At 41.6% G+C, this 21,175-nt stretch overlaps 1 protein-coding gene across 1 annotated transcript; it reads right to left on the reverse strand.

Moving 5' to 3' along the window:
• Positions 1-72: 72 nt before the first annotated feature.
• On the reverse strand, positions 73-21,175 carry tspan9b (tetraspanin 9b; the record flags this gene model as incomplete). The annotated part of the gene is made up of 8 exons (XM_079263100.1): positions 21,095-21,175; positions 3,356-3,418; positions 3,103-3,222; positions 2,705-2,779; positions 2,529-2,624; positions 1,093-1,203; positions 923-1,006; positions 73-144 (listed from the first exon to the last, which is right to left on the reverse strand). Exons 1-8 carry the CDS (start codon positions 21,149-21,151, stop codon positions 73-75), a joined length of 678 nt encoding a protein of 225 aa, XP_079119226.1. The 5' UTR covers positions 21,152-21,175.

A 21,175-nucleotide genomic window follows, 5' to 3' on the forward strand; every position in this document is an offset into this window, starting at 1 on the left:
AAATAATGCAAAATTCCTTGCTGATAAAGAGCAGAGGGAAAATGATTGAGGTTAGACGTTCCTGCTGGAGACTCAGGCGGTCTCGACGCCATCTTTCTTGCGGATCTGGCAGTACAGAATCATGGAGAGGACCATGCCGAAGATCTGCAGAGAAAAGAAACTTTAAGCTGCGTTGGGGCGTTTTTTTAAAGGATTAAAATCACACAAATCCACTTACAAACTAGTTACATTCTGACTCTTTCACACAAACACCAGACAAACTGCAGCTGATCATTATTTTAACAGAAATCTGGCGGGACTAGCAATGTCTTCCAGTTTCCCACCAAACCAAAGCTTCCAGATTTTAAAATGGCTGAGCCCAGTTACACCAGCAGCCAATTTTGTTTTACAATTCTCTAATATATTTTCTGTGTGTTAAGTTTGTGTAAACAGCAGTGAGTTATCAAGAACAAAACTGCTGCAACGGGCTTGTTCGTAAAATAAGAGCGTCAATTTAATAATCAGCATCACCAAAAACGTCTGTGTTCCCATGGTGACATTTTTACACTGGCTTTGTGTTTTTCTTTATTCATGATTTCTCTAGAAGCTAACAAATGGGTTTGGGAGGCGGCCATCTTTCCCTGAGTTGATGCAACTGGATCAATAAACTAGTTGGTAATGAGGTCACCTACTATAACCAATGGTAACGTCATAGTTCATACATTTCCCATCCTAAGTTAACTAGCTGTTTGAAAAGCATGCTGTGTACAGTATAGGAAGTCTTCTGCCCCCTGGTGGACTCTTTTTGCAAAGACTTCTGCTTGAAAACTTATTTCTTCCTATTATTTCCTGCATCCTGCCTGAAAAAGCTGCTTTTATATCAGCAGCAACCCCAACGGCTCCAGTTTCATCTGGTAAAGATATAGTTTGTCTTTGAGCTGACCAGCAGAATGGCGATGGCGAAGGCGATTCCCAACACCACCTCCAAGTTGTTCTCCATCAACTGGATGATTTTGTCCGAGCAGGGCTGCAGAACGACACGACGACATGTTCACCACTAAACAATTGAAGGCTTTCAAAAGTCCGATTTCTGTTTAGAAGTCTGAGTCTCACCGTCTCATTGTAGGTGGTCGGACACTTGACTGTTTCTGTGGCGTTGCAGCGACAGGAATCAGGAACCTTTTCCCAGTCTGACTTTCCATTCACAAGCCCACAACACTTGAGCTGGAAAACACACACCAGACAGATTAAAACCATTAACTCCAGGATGCAGACACGTATACTTTAGAGCTATTCTATTAAACTGCAGGACTTTTCTGAATCATCATCCGACATTAAATTTACAGAATCGGAGTGAAACAGAACCTTTTACGCCCTCTTGAGGTCATTCGTGGTTACTACAGTCTGACAAATCATGTTCAGAGGATGTTTAATGTTTGTGGGGAAATTACTTGTGACACTTTAGAGATATTAATTAAAATTAAAAAATAGTTTTCATAGATATTAACAATATTTTATTGCATTTTGTTAGATTTGTACATTTGTTTGTATAATTAAAATTCGGGAATTTAATCCAAGCTGCCAACATGAACATGTGAATGCAAAGATTAATCTTGTGGTGGAATTATGCGTATAGTGTAGTTTTAATATGTTACTCATTTATTAAGTTATATTAAGATATATATATTCTGCATAGTTAGAGAAGTTCAGTAAGCTTGCTTTAGTAGATTCATGCATAAAACTAAGTGTTCTGCTCAAGGCCTGTTTCAGCTTTGACTGTTGTTATCTCCAAGCTAGCAGTTGTTCTGACTAGTGCTGCCAGGCAAAGGTTGTTTGTGTATGCTTAAAGAACACTGTAGCACTCTGAGCAGGGGCAGAGCTCTGGAGACCTCTCGCCCGCAACATCTGTACATGCCCAATAAATTGAACAGAAAACAGTTGATTTATAGATTTATTTCTCATCGGATAAATTCCACGACAAATCTCAAAAAAAAAAAAAAAAATTAAGTGCATAACGACAAACCATATTAAAATCTGAATTTGACATTTGCAAACGCCAACATATTTTGTCTTTGGGGTCTAAGCTCAAAAAACTGATCTAATGGATGTCAACTGGTTGAAAGTCCTTGAAAACCAGCCAGGTGACTGGTGAACTGCACATCTTTATTCCAACAGACTGGAGGAAAAATACTTTATCTGGCAACTAAAAATCTCCTGCAACACCCTTGTGGGTCAGAAACGCGTCTTTGGGAATGAATGCGTTAGATCAGTGGTTCTAAACCTGGGGTCCCTCAGAGACACAGGGAACGCTTTGACCAATCTGAACCACAGACAATCATTCCTCAGTTTTGTTTATTTAGCTTTGGTTTTCTCAAATGACAGAGTTCAGACAGCATATATCAGTCATGGTGAGAATCTCTTAAAGCATAAAACTAAGCATGGGGGGGGAGGGGGCACGAGGGTCCTTGGCTTTTTAATAGGCGCATAAAGGTTGGGAACCAGTGCGCTAGGTGACTGTTTACGGTATTCAGCCACTGTTTGTGTCTTACTTTACGCTGAAGGATCTCCAGGTCGTCCTTCACATTTTGTGGTTGCTCTGACAACGGGATGAACTTCTCCAGACGCTTCTTCATCCAGTCCTTCACCTACACAATGGACAAGAAAAGAAAAATCATGAAGGTTGTGGAAACTGCTGATAACATGAGGACAGCACTGCCGGTCTCACCTTCTTCTCCTCTACAGCCCCCACGATGCCTGCCGCCAGCAGGAGGATGAAGATGACGAGGAGGCTGATGAAGAACTGAGACAGAAAAAGAGAAATTATTTCTCCGTTTTAACTATTTGTTTAATTTCTTCTTTTTAAATGTAAAATGTTTTCACCATTTCTGCTGTATTTTCCTTAAAAAAAAAAAAAAAGGTCTTAAAGCCTTCTGGTTTCACCACGTCAACAATAAACAAAGATTCAGCATCTTTGCAGTTTTTGTTTAGAAATGATTAAAAAAAAACTAAGATTAATGTCTTTGTTTTTTTTTAAACTTAGAGGTTGAACAGCTCTATAAATCAGGCAGAAATCCATGTCAGTGTCTGACAAACTAAAACATGAAGAAGATGGACGATCCGCACCAGCAGCAGCAGGCAGCGGCTTTCTCTGATGGCGCCGCAGCAGCCCAGGAAGCCGAGCATCATGATGATCACGCCGATGGCGATCATTAGGTCGATACCAGGAAGAGATTCATTAGTGATCTGCAAACAGATTTACAAGTTTCTCAGCTGATCACGAGCAACACGAGCCGCATAATAAAGTGATTTCAGCAGAATGCGTTTACCTCAAACAGATAAAGATTCGCAACAGAAAAGATTTAGAAATATTTCTTACCTCGTTTCCATCTTTGGTGACCCTCAGGTAAATGGAGACTCCCAGGATGATGCAGCCACTGATCTGGAGAGGAAGAGGATGTTGGAGTAATTAGAGAAGAATCTGGCGACATCTGGTGGAGAAGATACACAACTACGACGTTTTCCTTAGATCACTTATTAGAATAAAAAAATCTAATATTTAACACAATATAGTGTCTGTGACAAGAAATGACTTTTAACAGTTTATTTCATTTTATTTGACAGGGTCAAAGCTTATTAAAACAGCAGAACAATTCTAAATACGGCAGATTAAGCCAGACAAATTTGCATCAGTTGTCCCAGGATGGATCGTCCAAGGAGGAAATAAATAGTGTAAAAAAAAAAAAAAGATAATTTAAAATTATGTTATTTATAATACAGTTGATAAAATCTACACCAGTGGGATAAAACCAACCAATCAGGTTAACAACCTCACAAAAAGAAAAAGTGTACAGATAAAAGCATTAAGACAGCAGCAGCTGACAGTTTAATGTTAACGCCTGCTTTAACGCCAACTAGCAACCGTTTCAAACAAGACAAACATCACATGTGCAGATGCTGGGATGTTATTCCATCAAGCTGTACCAAGAACAGCAGACTATCTTTACAATTTCCTCATTGGAACAATACATTCCACACCCACTCCCAGGGGGCAGTGAATCCATGCAGGATTTTTTACAGAAGAAATATTTGCATATTTAACATTTTCCTACTCCATGAGGCCATATTCCCGTAAAATATTTGGTTTAACTGACAGAGCTGCATATGAGTCCACTTTTGACCAGTTTAATCCATTTTGGCCTCAGCTCTGAAAATTCAAGACGTCTAAATATATTAATTATTTTACAATCTGTAGTCATTCTCCAGAAACAAAGATGTGCGAGTCTGCATAAACATTTGTTCTGCTAGTCTGGAGATAATTCACTCGCGACGGCGTTGCATCAACCAAGCTGCAAAACTAAAATCGTGCTGTAAACCAACCACAGCTTCAGTTTACATCATACCGTTTTTATATTATTTTTTTATACATTTTTCCATTTTATATATACACACACACACATTTATTTTATATTTTATCTATACTTTATATTTTATCATTTTATATTATATATAAATATAACACTGTCATCAGCATACATTTGTATAAGCATCAGAGCACATGGAAGCAAACAAGAGAGCCTAATATGGATCCCTGTGGAACACCAGTAAACAAAGAACACGGATAATTATAAATTAGTACTGTTTGAGTTTTATTTAAAAAATATGAACCATTTCAGGGAATTAAAAAACTGTTTATCATAAAATTCTTCAATCCAACTTTTTATAAAATCCAAACTCACAGCAGCAACAGAGCCACCATTAACGGTTATTAGATATTTTCTACGAAAAATACTTAGCGGTGTGAATGGTTTGATCTGAAGCCAAACTGCACTGGATGTAGTGGAAACCAGTACAAGCAAACATGGGCACAGCCAGTTTGCGCATCCAACCCACAGGCTGGGACTGGAGGGAGGAGGGAGGGTCCGATGGAGGGGCTAAGCATGGGCGAGTGTGTGTGATGGTGTGTATGTGTGTGAGTTAGCAAGAGAGTGAACTCTCCCCCAGTTGGTTTCTCCATTTCAGCTGCCTGATGATGGAACAGGACGGCCTTGGGAGAGCTGATCCAGGAAGGTCCATACTGGAACAACTCCAGGAGTAATGGAGTGGATGATAGTGGGGATAAGGGGGAGGAGGGAGGGGAGGCAAGCTTTAAGGTGTGTGTAGGGAGGATTTGTGGATAAAAGTCAGAAATGGAGGGCGATCATGTTGGCAGAGGGAGATCAGAGGAGTAGCAGGGAGGCGACTCAGAGTAAAGATTTGATTTTTCTGTTGAAAAACGCCAATAATTACAGTGAGCTGTGGTTCACGAGTGTTGGGGGTTGCCAGGGAGCCCGAGAATGGTGTTGAATAGACAAAAATATGAAGTGTTGGAGTTCTATGAGTAATAGACCTTTTTGGTTTGTAAGGTCCAGTCCTTGTCAGACAGAAAGACGGCTGAAATCCATTTCTTTATGAAAAGAAAGTCGGTTTTCGTACAGCGGCGCTCAAGTTGCCGGCTGTTTGCAGACGGAGTTCAGATGAGAACCAGGAAGCAGAAACAAAGGAAACACTCTTATGTGATGCTTTGAGAGGTTTAATTACATTCTGAGGCGAGTGGGAAGCGTGTCTCACGCCAAATACAGGTTCTTCTATCATATCAAATTAAATATATTATATATAAATACAACAAAAGGCTGATGTATCGGTGCATGTTTGCAACATTAGCAGAGCTGAACCAGCTCTGTGTTCCGGCTGTCCAGCTGCTCTGTGGGTGCAGCTCTGGCTGATGAAAGACATCTATTATTCAGAGCTCACACAATTAGCCGCCACCAACATGCTGTTGTAAGTAATTATGTGCCGTGAATATTTCATCCTCTGAGCAGAGGGGAGACAGAGCTGGAAGACGGGGCGGCCATCAGTGTTTCCATGGAGATAAATAACTTCTGTAGCAGGATAATGGAAATGAAATGAAGGGGGAAAAAAACAACACTTTATTTAAAAAGGAGCTTATTGGAAGAATGATGTCCAAGGCATTTATGAGTGTTTCCTCCCAGACAGATTTCCACCTCGTATAAAAATGGAGGTTATGGTTTCTATCAGGATTCGGCTGATATCCGAGAGGCAAGGTAAGGTTACAGTTGGCTGAATGAAGCTACCACATGACAGGTAACCATCCTGACCTGCACCTGTTGGTGGAAACTAAGCTAAATTCTCCCAGTATTCTCCCAGTTTAGCTCAAGTCCATCAGCCTGAGCCTGTAAAGGCCGGGTGGACATTCGGGCAGTGACAATATGCTTTTGTCCCGATTAGATTCCGATTTCTTTGGTGCCGATTCGATTTAAATTGCGATTCTCATGATTCTCTGATATTGCTGATTTTTGTAGATGTAACTCCACCTGCGTGGGGATCGCGCCTCTCCATGTGCGGTTACTCTGCGTTGTGTTCGTGGTGTTGGGGTGCCAGGCGGAGAGACGAGTCGGAAACAGGCAGTTGTCTATTTGTGGCTCGGACCGGGCCGTTTGTTCGTTGCGTCGTGTCAGCGGCTTCACCCTTATGATGGGACACAATACACATTAACTCAAGATGGCGCCGCTACAGAAGTATACTAAACAGCCAGGACTGATGACTAGACAGTATCAGAGCGCCATCTAACGGCCTTGTTAGGCAACTGCTCTACATCGATTAAAAATAAAAATGTATGAAACTTGTTTTTTGCTTGCAGATCATCATTCTGCTGCTATGATGCCCAAGAAGACAAGTAAAAAGAACAAAAACAATGAAAATGACAAAAAAAAAATTTTAGTTTATTAAATTTTATTTGAAGAAAAAAATCCCAGTTTTTCGATTCGATTCTCCCACCCAGAGTGGACATCAGGGTGACACCAGCTCTGTTTCCATTACAGGTTTTCACAAAACAGCTACATTTCTAAATTCCTATGAAGTGAAGCTATGATTTGGAGATGTTTCCACTGAATGCGGTTCAGGCTGTAATTCTGGTAAAGTCTCGTGCCGCGTCTAGTCCTCTACTGCTGACGGAAGTCATTCTCCAGAAGCATCTTTACGACTAAAACTGCTGGCTTGTCTGTTGACTGAGTGTGGGTGACGTGTTTTTCCTTTTTTACCCACAGATATAAAAGTTTAGAATTTCTTCTTTGGTAAATAAAAAGTTGACACTGACTCATTTGCTGATCAGTGGAAACCGATTAGCGCTGAATAATTCCATTTTACATCCATCATGACTTGTTCAAAGTGAATGTTTAAGTTGGAAATGAAAAAAAAGGTCATTTGGATGTTAGTAAATTCAGCTCTGCAGGATACATGAGGTTTGTCTTTGAGATGACAGATGAATAAAAGGAAACAGCAGCACCGCACCCTGAACCTTGCATACAGACCGGATTACAGTGTGTCAAGGGTTTTCCCCACACACCCCTCAGTAGTGGAACCAGTGCAACCAGTCAAGCTCCATATGTTGGTGGTTCAGATGCACTTCAGACTGGTTTCTCCAGCTTTAGCTTTATTCAAATGTCCAGAAAGGTGTTTCTGTTACAACACATCTGATGGGCAAAACAGTTTGCAGACTTCATGTTCCATGCAGTCAGACCACAAAAGCCTTCACATCCCAAAGAGCAGCTTTATTTGGAGACATTTTCATGTCCCACCAAAATACTGAAGAGGGCTGCAAAACATGGAAGGAAAAGATGAACATGTTGAATAATGGTTAAAGTTTATTTTCTCTGATAAAACTGGACCAGCCCATCAATACTGATGCAACAGGAAGAGCCTAAAGTACAACCGAGCACCCGGCTACGCAGGAGACTACGTCCTAAAGCCACTTACATCTACATTTATGACACAGGTTAGCACTGAGGAGGCTAACTACTAGCTTCTCTTATGATTTTGTACTGGAGTGGGTACTCCCTCTGTCAGTTAGAAATGTTAGTATTAGATGAGCTAGCAACTAGCTTCCCTGGGCTGGGACCATAGACTGTATATAAAAGATGGGCGGAGCCTCCGTGACGTCACCCGTAGGTTTCTGAAGAGCTGAATTGAAGCTCGGTGGGCGGTTCCTACCATCACCATCTTGGCAGGGGCATGCGTGTCGTCTCGCCCGGAAAATACAAATATGGGCAAAGAGGCGGAGCTGAGAGGGGGGCTGTGAGCGTCATGGTGGATAATTGACATCGAGCGAACTCCGAGCTGCCTGTAGCTAAGAGCTAACCGAGCGAAATCTGGAGCTAACAGTAGCTAACCAGCTAACGGAGGTAAGCTGGCTAAAGCTAAGTCACGTTAACCAGCTAAAAACTGCGGTTGTTCCATGTTCTTACTTAAAGCAGGAGATTGGGTACCAGTCAATCAAAAGGACACGCCCCTAAATATGTCAAACTTCGAGATTAAATTACTTCTAAATGGATGAGTTAGAAAAAAAGATTCACTCCCCCCACAGTTGTCATGAAGGTAAACCTGACCTATAAAACCGAAGATGGATTTTTGTACCAGGCTGTAAACATGTTTATTTCTGCTGTGAAGTTGGTCTATTTAACATGGGAGTCTATGGGGATTTGCTCTGTTTTGCAGCCCCTAGTGGATGAAGGGGGAACTGCAGTTTTATGCACTTTTGCATAGGTTTCACTTAACAGAGGTTGCCGTTTGGTTAGCTCTGAAGAGGCTAATTACTAGCTTCTCTGTTTTGTACTGAAGTGGGAACCCCCTTTTGGTGTCAATTAGCAATATTAGCATCAGCATTGAATGAACTAGCAACTAGATTCCCTGGGTTGGGACAATACAAAATTATATCTTACAGTCATTTGGCAGATGTTTTGATCTCAAGTGACTTACATGTGAGAAGTGATCAATTAACCATAAATCCACCTAATCTCACATCACATCAAAAGTCAATGAGTAGCTGATTACACACCAGACCCATCGTCCAGGTACAGTTCAGTGGCACTCAGGTGCTGGTTTATCATTAATCAGATTATTAACTAGCTTCAGGTTGCATATATCTTCCAGCTACAAGCAGATAACCCCCGTCAGGTGCTCAATAGGTACTTTTGACGTCAGAGCTCCCCACCGGACACTGCAGCTCAGCATGAAACAAACGTGGGAAAATTTCTACATTTTTACACATTTTGGGGGTGGAATCCATTATTTAAGTTTTAACACCAGGGTAACACAAGTCTATAGTATCTAAACCTGTTTAACCAGAGCTTTTTAGTGCTTAACTTTAACCAGCAAACAAACATGACACGAAGCCCAGTATCCCAGGTGAACGTCCTGCATCAGATCTGTTCTGTTCTTCAAATCATTTTCCACAAAGAAAGAAATTTGAATGAATTTATGCCGAATGGAACAAATTATTTTAGCCTTTTAAAGACTTCATGGTTTTTGGGATTGTGATGTTGCATCCTGGGTTGAGCAACAGTCAAAGCAAAATCTGACAACGTTTTAGTCGTACATCTACAGATCAGCAATCTTAAGATTCGTTTGCACAAAGAGCCAAAACACACAGTTGAGCTGAATCCTGCAGATTTACGTTCAGTCAAGTTGAGCGACAAACAGAAGCTAGTTGTCGGCAACAGCCTGAGGATAAAACCATCTTTAAGCTCTTGTTGCTGGTGGCCTCATTTACAGACAACAGATAACTGCAACCGCTGCAAAAGTGAGTTTGTTTATTTTACTGTTGAGAAGAAAAGTCAGCCGATGAACACATGAAGAGTAAAAGATCTGATGTGTCAGCAGGACCTGGAAAAACTAGTCCGGCTTTCCTCTTTAGACTGGTTACTACAGCAGAAGACCTTCTGATGAAGACTGGCCCTCTTCCTGAAGCTCATTCAGAACTGCTCCAGTCCTCACTAAGACCAAGAAAATGGCCCACATCGGTCCAGTTCTGAGGTTTTTACACTGGCTGCCGGTCCGTCAGAGGATGGACTTCAAAGTTCTGTTCTGTAAGGCTCTGAATTGTGCAGGAGAACCTAGCAGACCCCCCTCAGGTCATCTGGATCTGGTCTATCAGTTTGGGAGTCAGTTGCAGACATAGAGAGCCTGCGTTCAGCTTCTATGCTCCACATGTCCGGAGGAAACTCCCAGAAAGCCTCCGATCGGCTGCAACATGCAGGTTAAAGACCCTCCTGGTCTCAGCTGCACGGAAACACGCTTTGACTCTGAATTATTAAAAACAATGCCACATTTTTTCCACATGCAAAGTTTTACTTTTCTTTGCCTTAAATATTTTATTTTGTTTATTCTATAGAAATATTTATAAAATATTGTCATATTTATAGAACAGAAATATTCTATAAAAGTTGGCTGGTATGTTCTTGTCCTGTTTATCACATGGTAACTACATGTATGTGACATTTTATACCCTGTTTATTCTTCAGTGGGTGGCGGTGTGTCGGGTGACTCCTCATGTCCACGGAAGTAAACTATATTCCATCCTCACTTAGGATTATAGTGGAAAACAACCTTTAAAAAAAGTGTCCACTGTAGTTGACACGATGCATCGAAGGGTGAATGAAACGCTCTTTTTTCCTTTACTTTATAAATATGCTTTTCATTTGTCAGTCTTTTCATCAAATGTGTCTAAAACACGTTGAATCACAGCGTCATTGAGTTGAGCTAAACAAATAAACATGCCTTGTCAGTCAGCATGAGCCTTATCCCATTACACACACACACACACACACACACACACACACACACACACACACACACACACACACACACACACACACACACACACACACACACACACACACACACAGAGCTGCTGTTTTCTTACAGGGCGGCTGCCTGCGGTAAAATAAAACTACAGTCCTAACATTCACTGAGGTTTATTCTCTGAACTGTTTCCATTCATCGTGATTCAGTTCTGCGTTCCTGTTGGCAGCACCCTGATGAGAACACCCAGAGAAACCTGCAGGACAACATGGTGATCTCACACACACACACACACACACACACAGCAGTCCGACAAACAAACACACCCTTTCTGCTCGCAGCACCAAACAAAAGCCACCTTAACCCCAACCCTGTTTACGCAACTGATTAAATCCGTCCTCTGACAGTTTCAGTCCTCAGTGCTCGACAAATTTACCCGTCTGACTAAAAACAAACAGAAATTATGTCCATTGTCCCTGTTTTCATCTGCAGAAGTCCTTCCAGAATAATTACAGTCAGAAGAGTGTGTTAGTCCAGCTTTAATAAGGCTGATTTAATCCAACAGACCAAAGTTTAATCTGGTAAATGACCAGCCGTCGTTCAAACGGACCTTTCAGCCGAAACACCCGACCTTTGAGAAAACATTGAAGTCAAATAGTCTGAATACAAATTCTTGGCCCTTTAACATAAAAAGCTTGTTTATTGGGATATTTACCATTGATTACCATGTGATATGTCCCGATGGTGTAACTTTAACTTCCTGGTAGGCTGCAGAAGACGGATCAGACTGTTCAGCCGGACTGACTCAAGTTTAACCATAAAATGATGCAAAATGTTTTAAAACTAAGTCTGAAAATGTCAAGTTGGGCTCCAAAGGATTCATTTATGTAAATAATTTAACTTGTTTCTGTTGTAATTGTTTTGACATTAATTGAATTAGTAAATTATAATTAGATAATACTGTATTAAAGTGGGAATAAATTTCTCTCATGACGTCTAATTTGGTTCAAATTCTGAATAAATATCTGGATTGGCTGATTGAATTTATGTGAAAGCAGGATTTTGGGTCAGAATCAGTGATTTCAATAAATTCCAGATTTTAGTTCCATCAAACAGAATCAAATGGTTTAAATTCCATCCAGATTACAGCCAACGAGAATCAGAGGTAACCTGAGTGCAGCAAATAAGGTTGTCAAGATTAAATCCCACCAAGTCCGAAATGTTTCCAATCATTTTTTTTTTTTTTTTTTTTTTTATAAAAGTTCAGTTTCAGTATCTTTATTTCCTCATTTCTAAACTGAGAATCTCTTAAAATCATTTCATGTTCCGTTTGTTGGTCTATAATCTGAAGCAGAAACACTTGATAAGCATCAGTCTGGAGCTTTCTGTGATGATATGATGCAAACTTCACGCCAGGTGGGTTCTTATCCCTCAGCAGTGACTCACAGGTTCAGTCACTGTTTAAATGAGGAAACCTTACGTACAGAAACCCAAAAGCAGACAAGACGCTGTAATTACAACCACAATACCACACAGGGAGTTCGCTAAATGATACAACAGAGCGCCGTTTAGAGCCATGAGTCACGCCCAGGTCTCTGCAGCTCGCCAAGTTCAAAACAACTTCCTGAAAACTTCAGCAGAGGACTGGTTCTCATCCCCCTTCCAACTGACGGAGGGATGCATGACGTGCACACATGTAGGCTTCATTTGCATCATTGCAGGTTTAGTTTTCAGGACCCATCAAGTGCAGGAGGAGCATTTCACACCCTCATCTGCCTTCACTCCAGGAGCCTGAAACTAACCAGCTTGTCTGCGTCCATTTGTGGCGTCTTTCTGCCCAATTTACTCCTTTTTGTCTCAGTTTTTTGCCTGTTTGTTCCTCTTTAGCCACTTTTCTCCTCAATGGGAGGGGATTAAACCAGTGAGCAGGATCTGCAGCAATCATGGCCTCCACTTCTCGGGATTCTGAGCGTCCACGAACGTCATCACTGGGTTGCTCCAGTTGCACCAACTGGGGGAAAAATGGACAGCTTTATAATGGAGCGCATCTATAAATGCTGCATAACAGAAGAAAACACGCGGCTACCTGCCAGATGAAGTGAACATGCCGAATACGCCACATGTTGCCTTTATGAACGAGCACGCCGCAAAGTTAATAAACTTACTGCTGTTTATACTAAAAACTGAGACAATAAACTACAAGTGGCACGGATCGCTGCTCCTCTGAAACTTACGGCTCATCGTCCAGAAAACACAAGATCAATCTCATTTCTACTAAAACTAAATGCACATTAAAGTCTGTGCAGACAGTTTGGCTTCAGCGCGCTCCCCTGCATGTTGGGACGTATAAAGTTTTAACATTCGGCTTGTTTTCGAGGCTGCAAGAGATTTTATTCGAAAGTTCCTTTTCAGTCTCCTTGACCTCCCAAAATGTGGAAAACTGAAGTTTTTATTTCTTCAGCTTCTGGTTCTAAATACATTTAGAAAACAGAAAAAGCTACTGGTAATGCTGGAAGGAATACTGGTTCATTTAGTACGATATGAAACCTACTTCTACCAGCTTAAATGGCCCAAACAATGTTGGGAAATTGTTTGAGGGGGGACTTTTTTACTGCTGCACCCCTGAACAGGAGGAGAGAAGTCCGGTTTTCTGGGGTTTAAAGAGAGAAAGTTCAGAGAGTGAAGCTGTAGCTCACGTCGTTGACAAAGACGGCGTAAAAAGTCGTATCTGTTGTCTGCAGACACCGAGCTTCACAACGTTTCCAGTATGTGAGGAAGATGCAGGCTTCCCCTCACTAATCAGGTGCTGTTTTGTCACTCAGACATGTACATATCCCTTTATTTCTTTGTTTTTGTTGATGTATTTATTCACTAAAGATGGGTCCTATTTAGTTGAATGATACATTAATTTGGTTTGTTTTCAGGATATGTTTGGGTTGGCTTTTAACCTCTGAGGCGTCATGAAGGCACGCCCATGAATGTTGCTGACAAGGGCCTGGTGTGCTTAATTAGTTGGTTGGCACAAACCAAATGGCCTGAGAGGGGGGAGATTGGGGAAGTAGTAGTTAATCTTTGTGTTGATTAGTATTTCTTGTTTTGATTAAAGTGATAAGGTGTGAGGTAATTTAGTCTTTTTCCATTGGTGTTTAGAGTTGAGCTGTATTGTATGTTTGTAAGATTTGTACTTGTGACAACGCTCCTGTGTTGGGCATTAATGAATATGGTTCTTGCCTATATATACACTGGTGGAGGAATGAACTGTAAAAAAAGGGGGAAAGGTGTCTGTGCATGTGAAACTGAAAAGAAATCTAAGTAAAAAGAAACCGAGCTCTGCCAATTTTGGAGTCCCGTGGTTCTTTCTCCTCTTCTTCCTTTGGCTGTGCAGCTGAGGGGACGTCGCCATTCTGGACTCCCTAAGGTTAAAACCTTACACAGTAACTCATCATTCAGTCCAGAGCAAGCAGCAACCTCCGGCGGTTAACAGTGAAGCCTCTGTGGAAGTGCATAAAACTGCAGTTCCCCCTTCATCCACTAGGGGCTGCAAAACAGAGCAAATCCCCATAGACTCCCATGTTAAAAAGACCAACTTCACAGCAGAAATAAACATGTTTACAGCAGGAATAAACATGTTTACAGCCTGGTTCAAAAATCCATTTTAGGTTTAATAGGTCAGGTTTACCTTCATGACAACTGTGGGGGAGTGAATTTTTTTCCTAACTCGCCATTTAAAAATAATTTAATCTCGACGTTCGACATATTTAGGGGCGTGTCCTTTTGATTGACAGGTACCCGATCTCCCGCTTCAAGTCAGAAGAACGGTTAACAACGTGACTTAGCTTTAGCCCGCTTACCTCCGTTAGCTGGTTAGCTCCTGTTATCTCCGGGTTAGCTCGATTAGCTCTTAGCTACAGAAAGCTCGGAGTTCGCTCGATGTCAATCATCCACCATGACGCTCACAGCCGCCCTCTCAGCTCCACCTCTTTGCCCATATTTGTATTTTCCAGGCGAGACGACACGCAGGACGCTGCCAAGATTGTGATGGTAGGAACCGCCCACCGAGCTTCAATTCAGCTCTTCAGAAACCTACGGGTGACGTCACGGAGGCTCCGCCCATCTCTTTTTATACATGTTGGTCCAGATGGTCCAGAGCTGACGTTAAACCAGCGACCACCTGAGCTGCAAACAGGACTTCTTGTGTCAAATGTTGGATGAATTCTTATGTCTGCAGGATCTGTTCGACTGAAACAAGAATTTTTTTTTTTTACATTATGCCCTCAGGGCGGGAAAATCAAATCGAAAAGTAGAGTATGAGGATTTTTCGCTTCACAATTTAAAATAATTTTTTTCCCAAATATAAAGAATGCATGATGAAAATTTAAGTAATTTCTATCGTTATTGATCTTTTTACTTGTCCCATTGAACATTACAGCAGCAGAATGATGGTCTGGCTACTGTTTGCTTTTTCCTAACAAATAAAGAAAAATGGCGAGTAGAAAAAGTTTTGTACACTTTTTTGTTTTTAAGCTGCAAAAATCGTCAATATCAAAAAATAGTGAGAATCGGCACCCAAAAAAAATCGGAATCAAATCTGGACAAAAGCGTATCGTCAGTCCAATGATGCAGCCAACCGACATCATGCAATTACAACAACCGCACACCAGGGGGCGTGTAAAGAAACGCCTAATGGCCAAAAAGAAAAACCATTTCAGCAGACCAGTGTGAATCGGCTGAGAGCCCAACACATCCACATCCAACCTGAAACAGCTGGAGGATACTCCAGTTAGCCGACCATTACACCCCATTCAGCCAAAACATACAACACCGTCTCCCATCTACTGCTGTGGACAGCCCATCCTGCATGGAAACAAACATCTGCATCAGAGACGAGATGTTTCCAAACGCCATCCAGCAGGACTCTGATGGAAACTGGTGAAACTGCATTTTCCTCCTGCAGGTGCTTCCCTGACCACGCCGCATGGATCCAACAGCTTGTACGGTTCTGTATCATGACCCATTCAGCCGAGGTGGAGGTTTTATATGACTGGAGATGAAAGCTAACATGCTAAGAGAAAAAAATATCCTGCAAAAACTCCAGACAAAGAAGCGAGCAGACCGACTCCACACTCATGAGGTAAACACATCATGTCTGCTGAGTGCTTCTGATTCAGTTAGCATTGATTTAACATGGTTTCTGGGAATGTTTGTGAGGGACTGAAATGACCTCCAGCGGGTTGTTTTCAACAGGATGAACCACATTTAAATGTGCTCTGGTTGTTTCTAGTTTGTTGGAAAAACAAAAAAGGGATGTTCTGACGTGTCAGGACTGTAAAATCATCAACTTCACATCATTCAAATGCTCCTAAATTCACATTATATTGAAGCTTATTCACTTAAACCAGGAAAAAAATAAATCTAAGACGTCCTGTTGGGGATTTACACTCCACTGACCAGTTTCCACTAATAGAGTCTGAATTCTGAGAAAGACATTAAAAGTTAATCGAGCTGTGAGGAGTGTGTGCACCAATAACCAGCATTTCCATTTGCATCAAATCCAAGATTGTCCAATTTGTGATCAAGATGTAGAACCAGAACCGTCACATACGGAGAGCTTTCATCAGGAGTTAAATTTATTTAATGAGCCATTTTCACAGAACCAAACAGCAAAACGATAAAAAATGATCATCTCCACATTTCTGCAAGCCCAAAACCAGTTTCTTTTGTGCCAAGAGAACCGGAAATTAGTGAAACAAATCTAAGAATATGACAAATATATTTGCAAAAAAAAGACCTAAATATACAAAAGTGAAGTCCAAAGAGTGGAAACACTCATTAAGCCGAGAGATGAAGATTCTACATATTATATTTAAAGTCGTCATGGTTAAAAGAAACCAAACCGTATTTGACTGGCCGGGCCTCAAAGTTCAACAACAAAAGTTGGAAACAGGACAAAGGAACCTGAAACAAACTGCAACTCAGCTGCAGAAATAAACATTTATAAAAGATGGAGTTGCAAAAATATGTTAGGAATTTAAAGTTGCATCACCGTAGGGATTTCCATTTACTGACTGATAAATAGACACAGTCCCTCCATGTCGGTCTGATCCACCAAGCCTCCACACACACCTTTCTGGTGATTGGATCTGTCATGTTGTAACAGTGCATGATTTTTCTTGAGCTCTACATGTTCTAACATATCTTTAAAAAGAAAATTCCACCTGAGGGTGTGATTCCCTGCATCAGTTTAACAGATATGAGCTCTTCACACCAACCCTATCTTATAGATCAGGGGTAGGCAACTCCGGTCCTCGAGTGCCACAGTCCTGCAAGCGTTAGGAGTTTCCCTGCTGCAACACACCTGATTCAAATCAATGGCTAATTAGCAGGGTCTGATGTCCAGCTCTGAACAAGTCTGCCAATTAGGTGTGATGTGTGTCATGTGTGTCGCTGCAGAGAAACTCCTAACATTTGCACCCGAGGACCGGAGTTTCCTACCCAGTATAGATGTTCAACCCACCGAGCCATGTGGTGCACAGTGTTCAAGTTTATTTTTAGAGCACATTTCTACAGCGGCCGCTGCCCAAAGTGCTGAACAATAAAACAACACACTCCACAAATCAAAATAAAACACTGCACATTAAAAAATAAATAACATCTGGACACAAAAATCTAAACTAAAAGTAAAATTAAAATAGTGGAGACGCTACTGTGGGTCAGGATTGGGCTGGATTTGTGCTCAGTTTCTCTGTCACGAAACAACAACAAGAGGATGTTCATGGAGGAGTGTGTGAGGAAACACAACAGAGGAGGATCAGCTGCTGCTCCAGCACCACTGTTTGTTTCTGAAACTGTTTAACCGCTAACGTTAGGTGACCCATAATGGTCTTGATACTTCCAGCTGGCTAAGCTGAAGACTTCATGTTAGCATACAATCATCATCATTATCAACGCTCTGGAGTGGACGACGTTAAACTTCTGTTGTACTTTGCATAACAAGCCAACTCTGTTCACCTTCGGAAAAGAAAGCAGTCAACATCTGCCTCTCTTCATTCTGCCTTCTTTCTTCTTTTCATACTCTGATTTTTTTTTTTTTTCTTTTTTTGTCTTGTCCAGCATTTAAGCAGCAGAATGATGGTCTGGATGCTGTTCTGCTGAGCAAATTTACTTTGCCAAGGGGAACATTACTGGTATGATGATCCCCTTGATTTTTATTTTATTTCTTTATTTTGTGTAAATTTTTGGGTTTCTACTGCTGGACCAAACCAGAGAGGATAGGAGCAACAGAAAGATAAATGGAAAAAGAAAGAAAACACCTCGTAGAGATAGCGAAAAAGAGATAGAAAGAGAAAGAAGGAAAAAACATCTGCATAAACGTATGCATGTACACCCATATGTATTTGCCTATATAAACGCATGAACCTACATATTCACACACATAGACACAAACAGGCCAATCTTAGATTCTTATTCCCCTTGCAGAGGACTAGACTATCAAGTGTCAAGAGCACCATAAACTATCAGGTTAAATATTAATGGGAGACAAAGAAAACTAGCTTCTGTTATTGAATAAACCTGTAGACGACTCAGTGACTGTGTCACATGCAGAACATACAGAGTGGAACGTGTTCAGAGAAGAGTGATCGTGTGACCCCGTCCACACAAAGGCAAGAAGCAGGCCCCACGTAGCCACCCCCAAGCACAGGATCCAACCACCCCACCCCGGAGCCAGCTATGGACCCAGCCAGGAGGCAGCGGAGGGGAGCCCCAGCCGGAGTCCCCCCACGGTCAGGGGGAACAGGCCCCAGCAGGCCCAGACCGGCAGGAACTGGCCCCACCGGGCACCGGCCGCCCAGGGCCATACCCTGATTGATGACTTTCGGCCAGCATGTCGTTTGGCCCCCAGGTCACTCAATCTGGGTTCACTGCCATTAAACTTGCCTCCGGTTGCTGTGAACTTAACATTTGAGTCTCCAAAGGTGGGGGCGGGGGATATCCCCAGAAAGTCCAATATGTTGGGAGGACTATGTGACAAAGTTCATTCTCTCTGTTGATCTTATCAATATATCTGAAATAAATTGACACCAATTAATTGGAGGGTCCGATTCATTTGAAATAAAATCATTGCAGAAAATAAAATGACATTTTATTCTATGATAGAATTGTTACTCTTTTTTTTTTTTTAGCAATCAAAATAATTTGCAATAAAATACAATCATTTTTTCCCCTCTTACAAAATGTAAAAAAAGGGTGCCCATGCTGAGATACGTCAGGCTAACAGCTTTCTACAGTCATTTAGCGGACACTTTTATCCAAAGCGACTTACATACTTGCTCATACCACAATAGTCCCATCGGGGGGCAAGTTAGGGTTCAGTGTCTTGCCCAAGGACACTTTGGCAAGGGGAAGTTAGGGGAAGCCTGGAATGGAACTCCAAACTTCCCAGTTACAAGCCTCCTGAGCTACAGCCACCCATCTGACAGGGAATCACCTTGTTGATGCTAAAAGCTTGTTTTTCGTCCGTCACACCGGCTGATCTTCACCGTTTTTCCAAAGAAACAAAGTAATTTTGTTTCTGTGACCAGCTGCTGGTAACAAATAAACTAAAGATCCAGTTTAAAACTGGTTCTTTGCCAAGTTGTCTGTAATAAATAGACACACACGACTCATCCCTTTGGTTAGGAGCCTTTCTGTGCTCGAATGAAAAAAAAAAAGGAGGAGGAGGAGGAAGAAGAAAATTTGAAAGAAGTGTCTAGTTGGAAGAGAAAAGAAATGGAGGAAGCAAAACCTGAAGCTAAAAATCTGCAGCCAGAAACGCTTTTTCGGTACATTTTCGCCTTTTAGATCTACTGAAGACCTGATACTTCACGTCTACACAGTAAAAATGTCCATGGCCTGATTTTTGAAGGCAAGGACAGAAAAAACTACTCCAGATAAACACATGCTTGCATAATATGTTGCCAGTTGTGTTCACATATGTTGGTAGTGATGCATCACCACCACTAGGTGGCAGCAATCCAATTAAACTGCTCATTCACTGCCCTAAAACAAAAACAGCTTCATTACATCAAGATCTGATTTAAAATAAGCTAAATGAGTAAAAGTGACAGAATGGATCCCACCTATAAACAAATAAGTCAAAGACCAACAAAATTTAGAAACTTGTTTAAAATATTTAACCCCTTAAAATCCAACTGTTGGGTTTTTATAGACGACTTCTGAACAAACTATTTTACTGGACGCCTGCTGATGTAACAGGACCGTTGGTGCAACAAAACGTGGCGTCATAACCGTGTGGATAGAAAAGCTACAAACGTGCAACATTTAACGCTGCAACATGATAAGGAGGCCGGTTCAAACTGGTTTTCAGTCCACTTCCAGAGTGGTGAAAGTCATTTGATTAAGTCTTTCTGCTCAGCCTGTAACACATAAAACCACATTGTTATGCTGGGATGGTGGATGTTATCAGTAAGCGAGTCCAGAAAATGCAACTTGAACAGATTAGAGGCTGATTCCAGTAAAATTCCTGATGTTTGTTCATCCATGCAGTTTATTTTCATCACAACTGCATCAAACAAATGCCTCGTTACCAGGCCTCAGCAGAGCCGCATGACATGCAGATGATTCAGGTGTAACCGCTCCCCCGCCCTCCATGTCTAACATGTAGATACCTGGAAGACAGACTGGTCATGTTCCACCAGGACGTCTGGGGCAAAGGGCTTAGAAGCTGATAAACCCAAAAACAACTTGGAGGCGGAAAGCTTTTATTAACGCTGCTTTTATTGGTCATAATTTCTGGTGTAATTACTCCTCTGCTGTAGACAGGTAGAGTCCCAGTGTGGCAGTGGAACCAGTTCTCCTGGTTGGCTGTTTCAACACAAAACCAGTCCAGGGCCTACTTCATCACCCCGAACCAGTAAGAAAGTCAACATGGATTTATATCACCACCTTCTTTTGGCCCAAGAAAAGCTCAGACTTTGAGAACTTAAGTCTCATTTTGGCCTGAAAGAAGATCTCAGATCTCTTTTTCATGTCAACATAAGAAAAACCATTAAATTCATCAGGTTTATCTCCAGATCTGCCAGTTTGAATGGGAGGAGGAAGCAAGCATCAAACTTTAAATGTATGAGCAGAGCAACTCAGAACAAACTCATAAGGTTTGTGTCAAACATTTACAGCCTCGGCTTTTTAAAGTTTGATGGAGTGAAACGAGGCTGTGGATGATGCAGGTTCCCGCCAGCCATCACGCCCTGAAACTGAGCACCATTTGTTTGTAATGGGAAAGTCAGAGCTCAAACCCGTTTTACACATTACACGATGAGCTCCCGCTCAGAGCAGGGGCAAAAAAATCATTTAAATGTCAGAAAAGCAGCTGAATGTATGAGAAAAGAAGGAAAAGTCACTCAGTTTTAAACCAGAAACTCTGTTAAACACGTGCACCATGCGTGTCTGTAAACCAGGAGCATCAACGCAGAATTCCACTCACCCAGAAAAGCAGGTTGAAGAAGAAAAGCAGGTATTTGACACAGTTGTTCACAGCCATGGCTTTGCTTTGTTTGTACTTGCA

Source organism: Telmatherina bonti, assembly GCF_933228915.1.
Source record: "Telmatherina bonti genome assembly, chromosome: 23".
Taxonomy (NCBI): Eukaryota; Metazoa; Chordata; class Actinopteri; order Atheriniformes; family Telmatherinidae; genus Telmatherina; species Telmatherina bonti.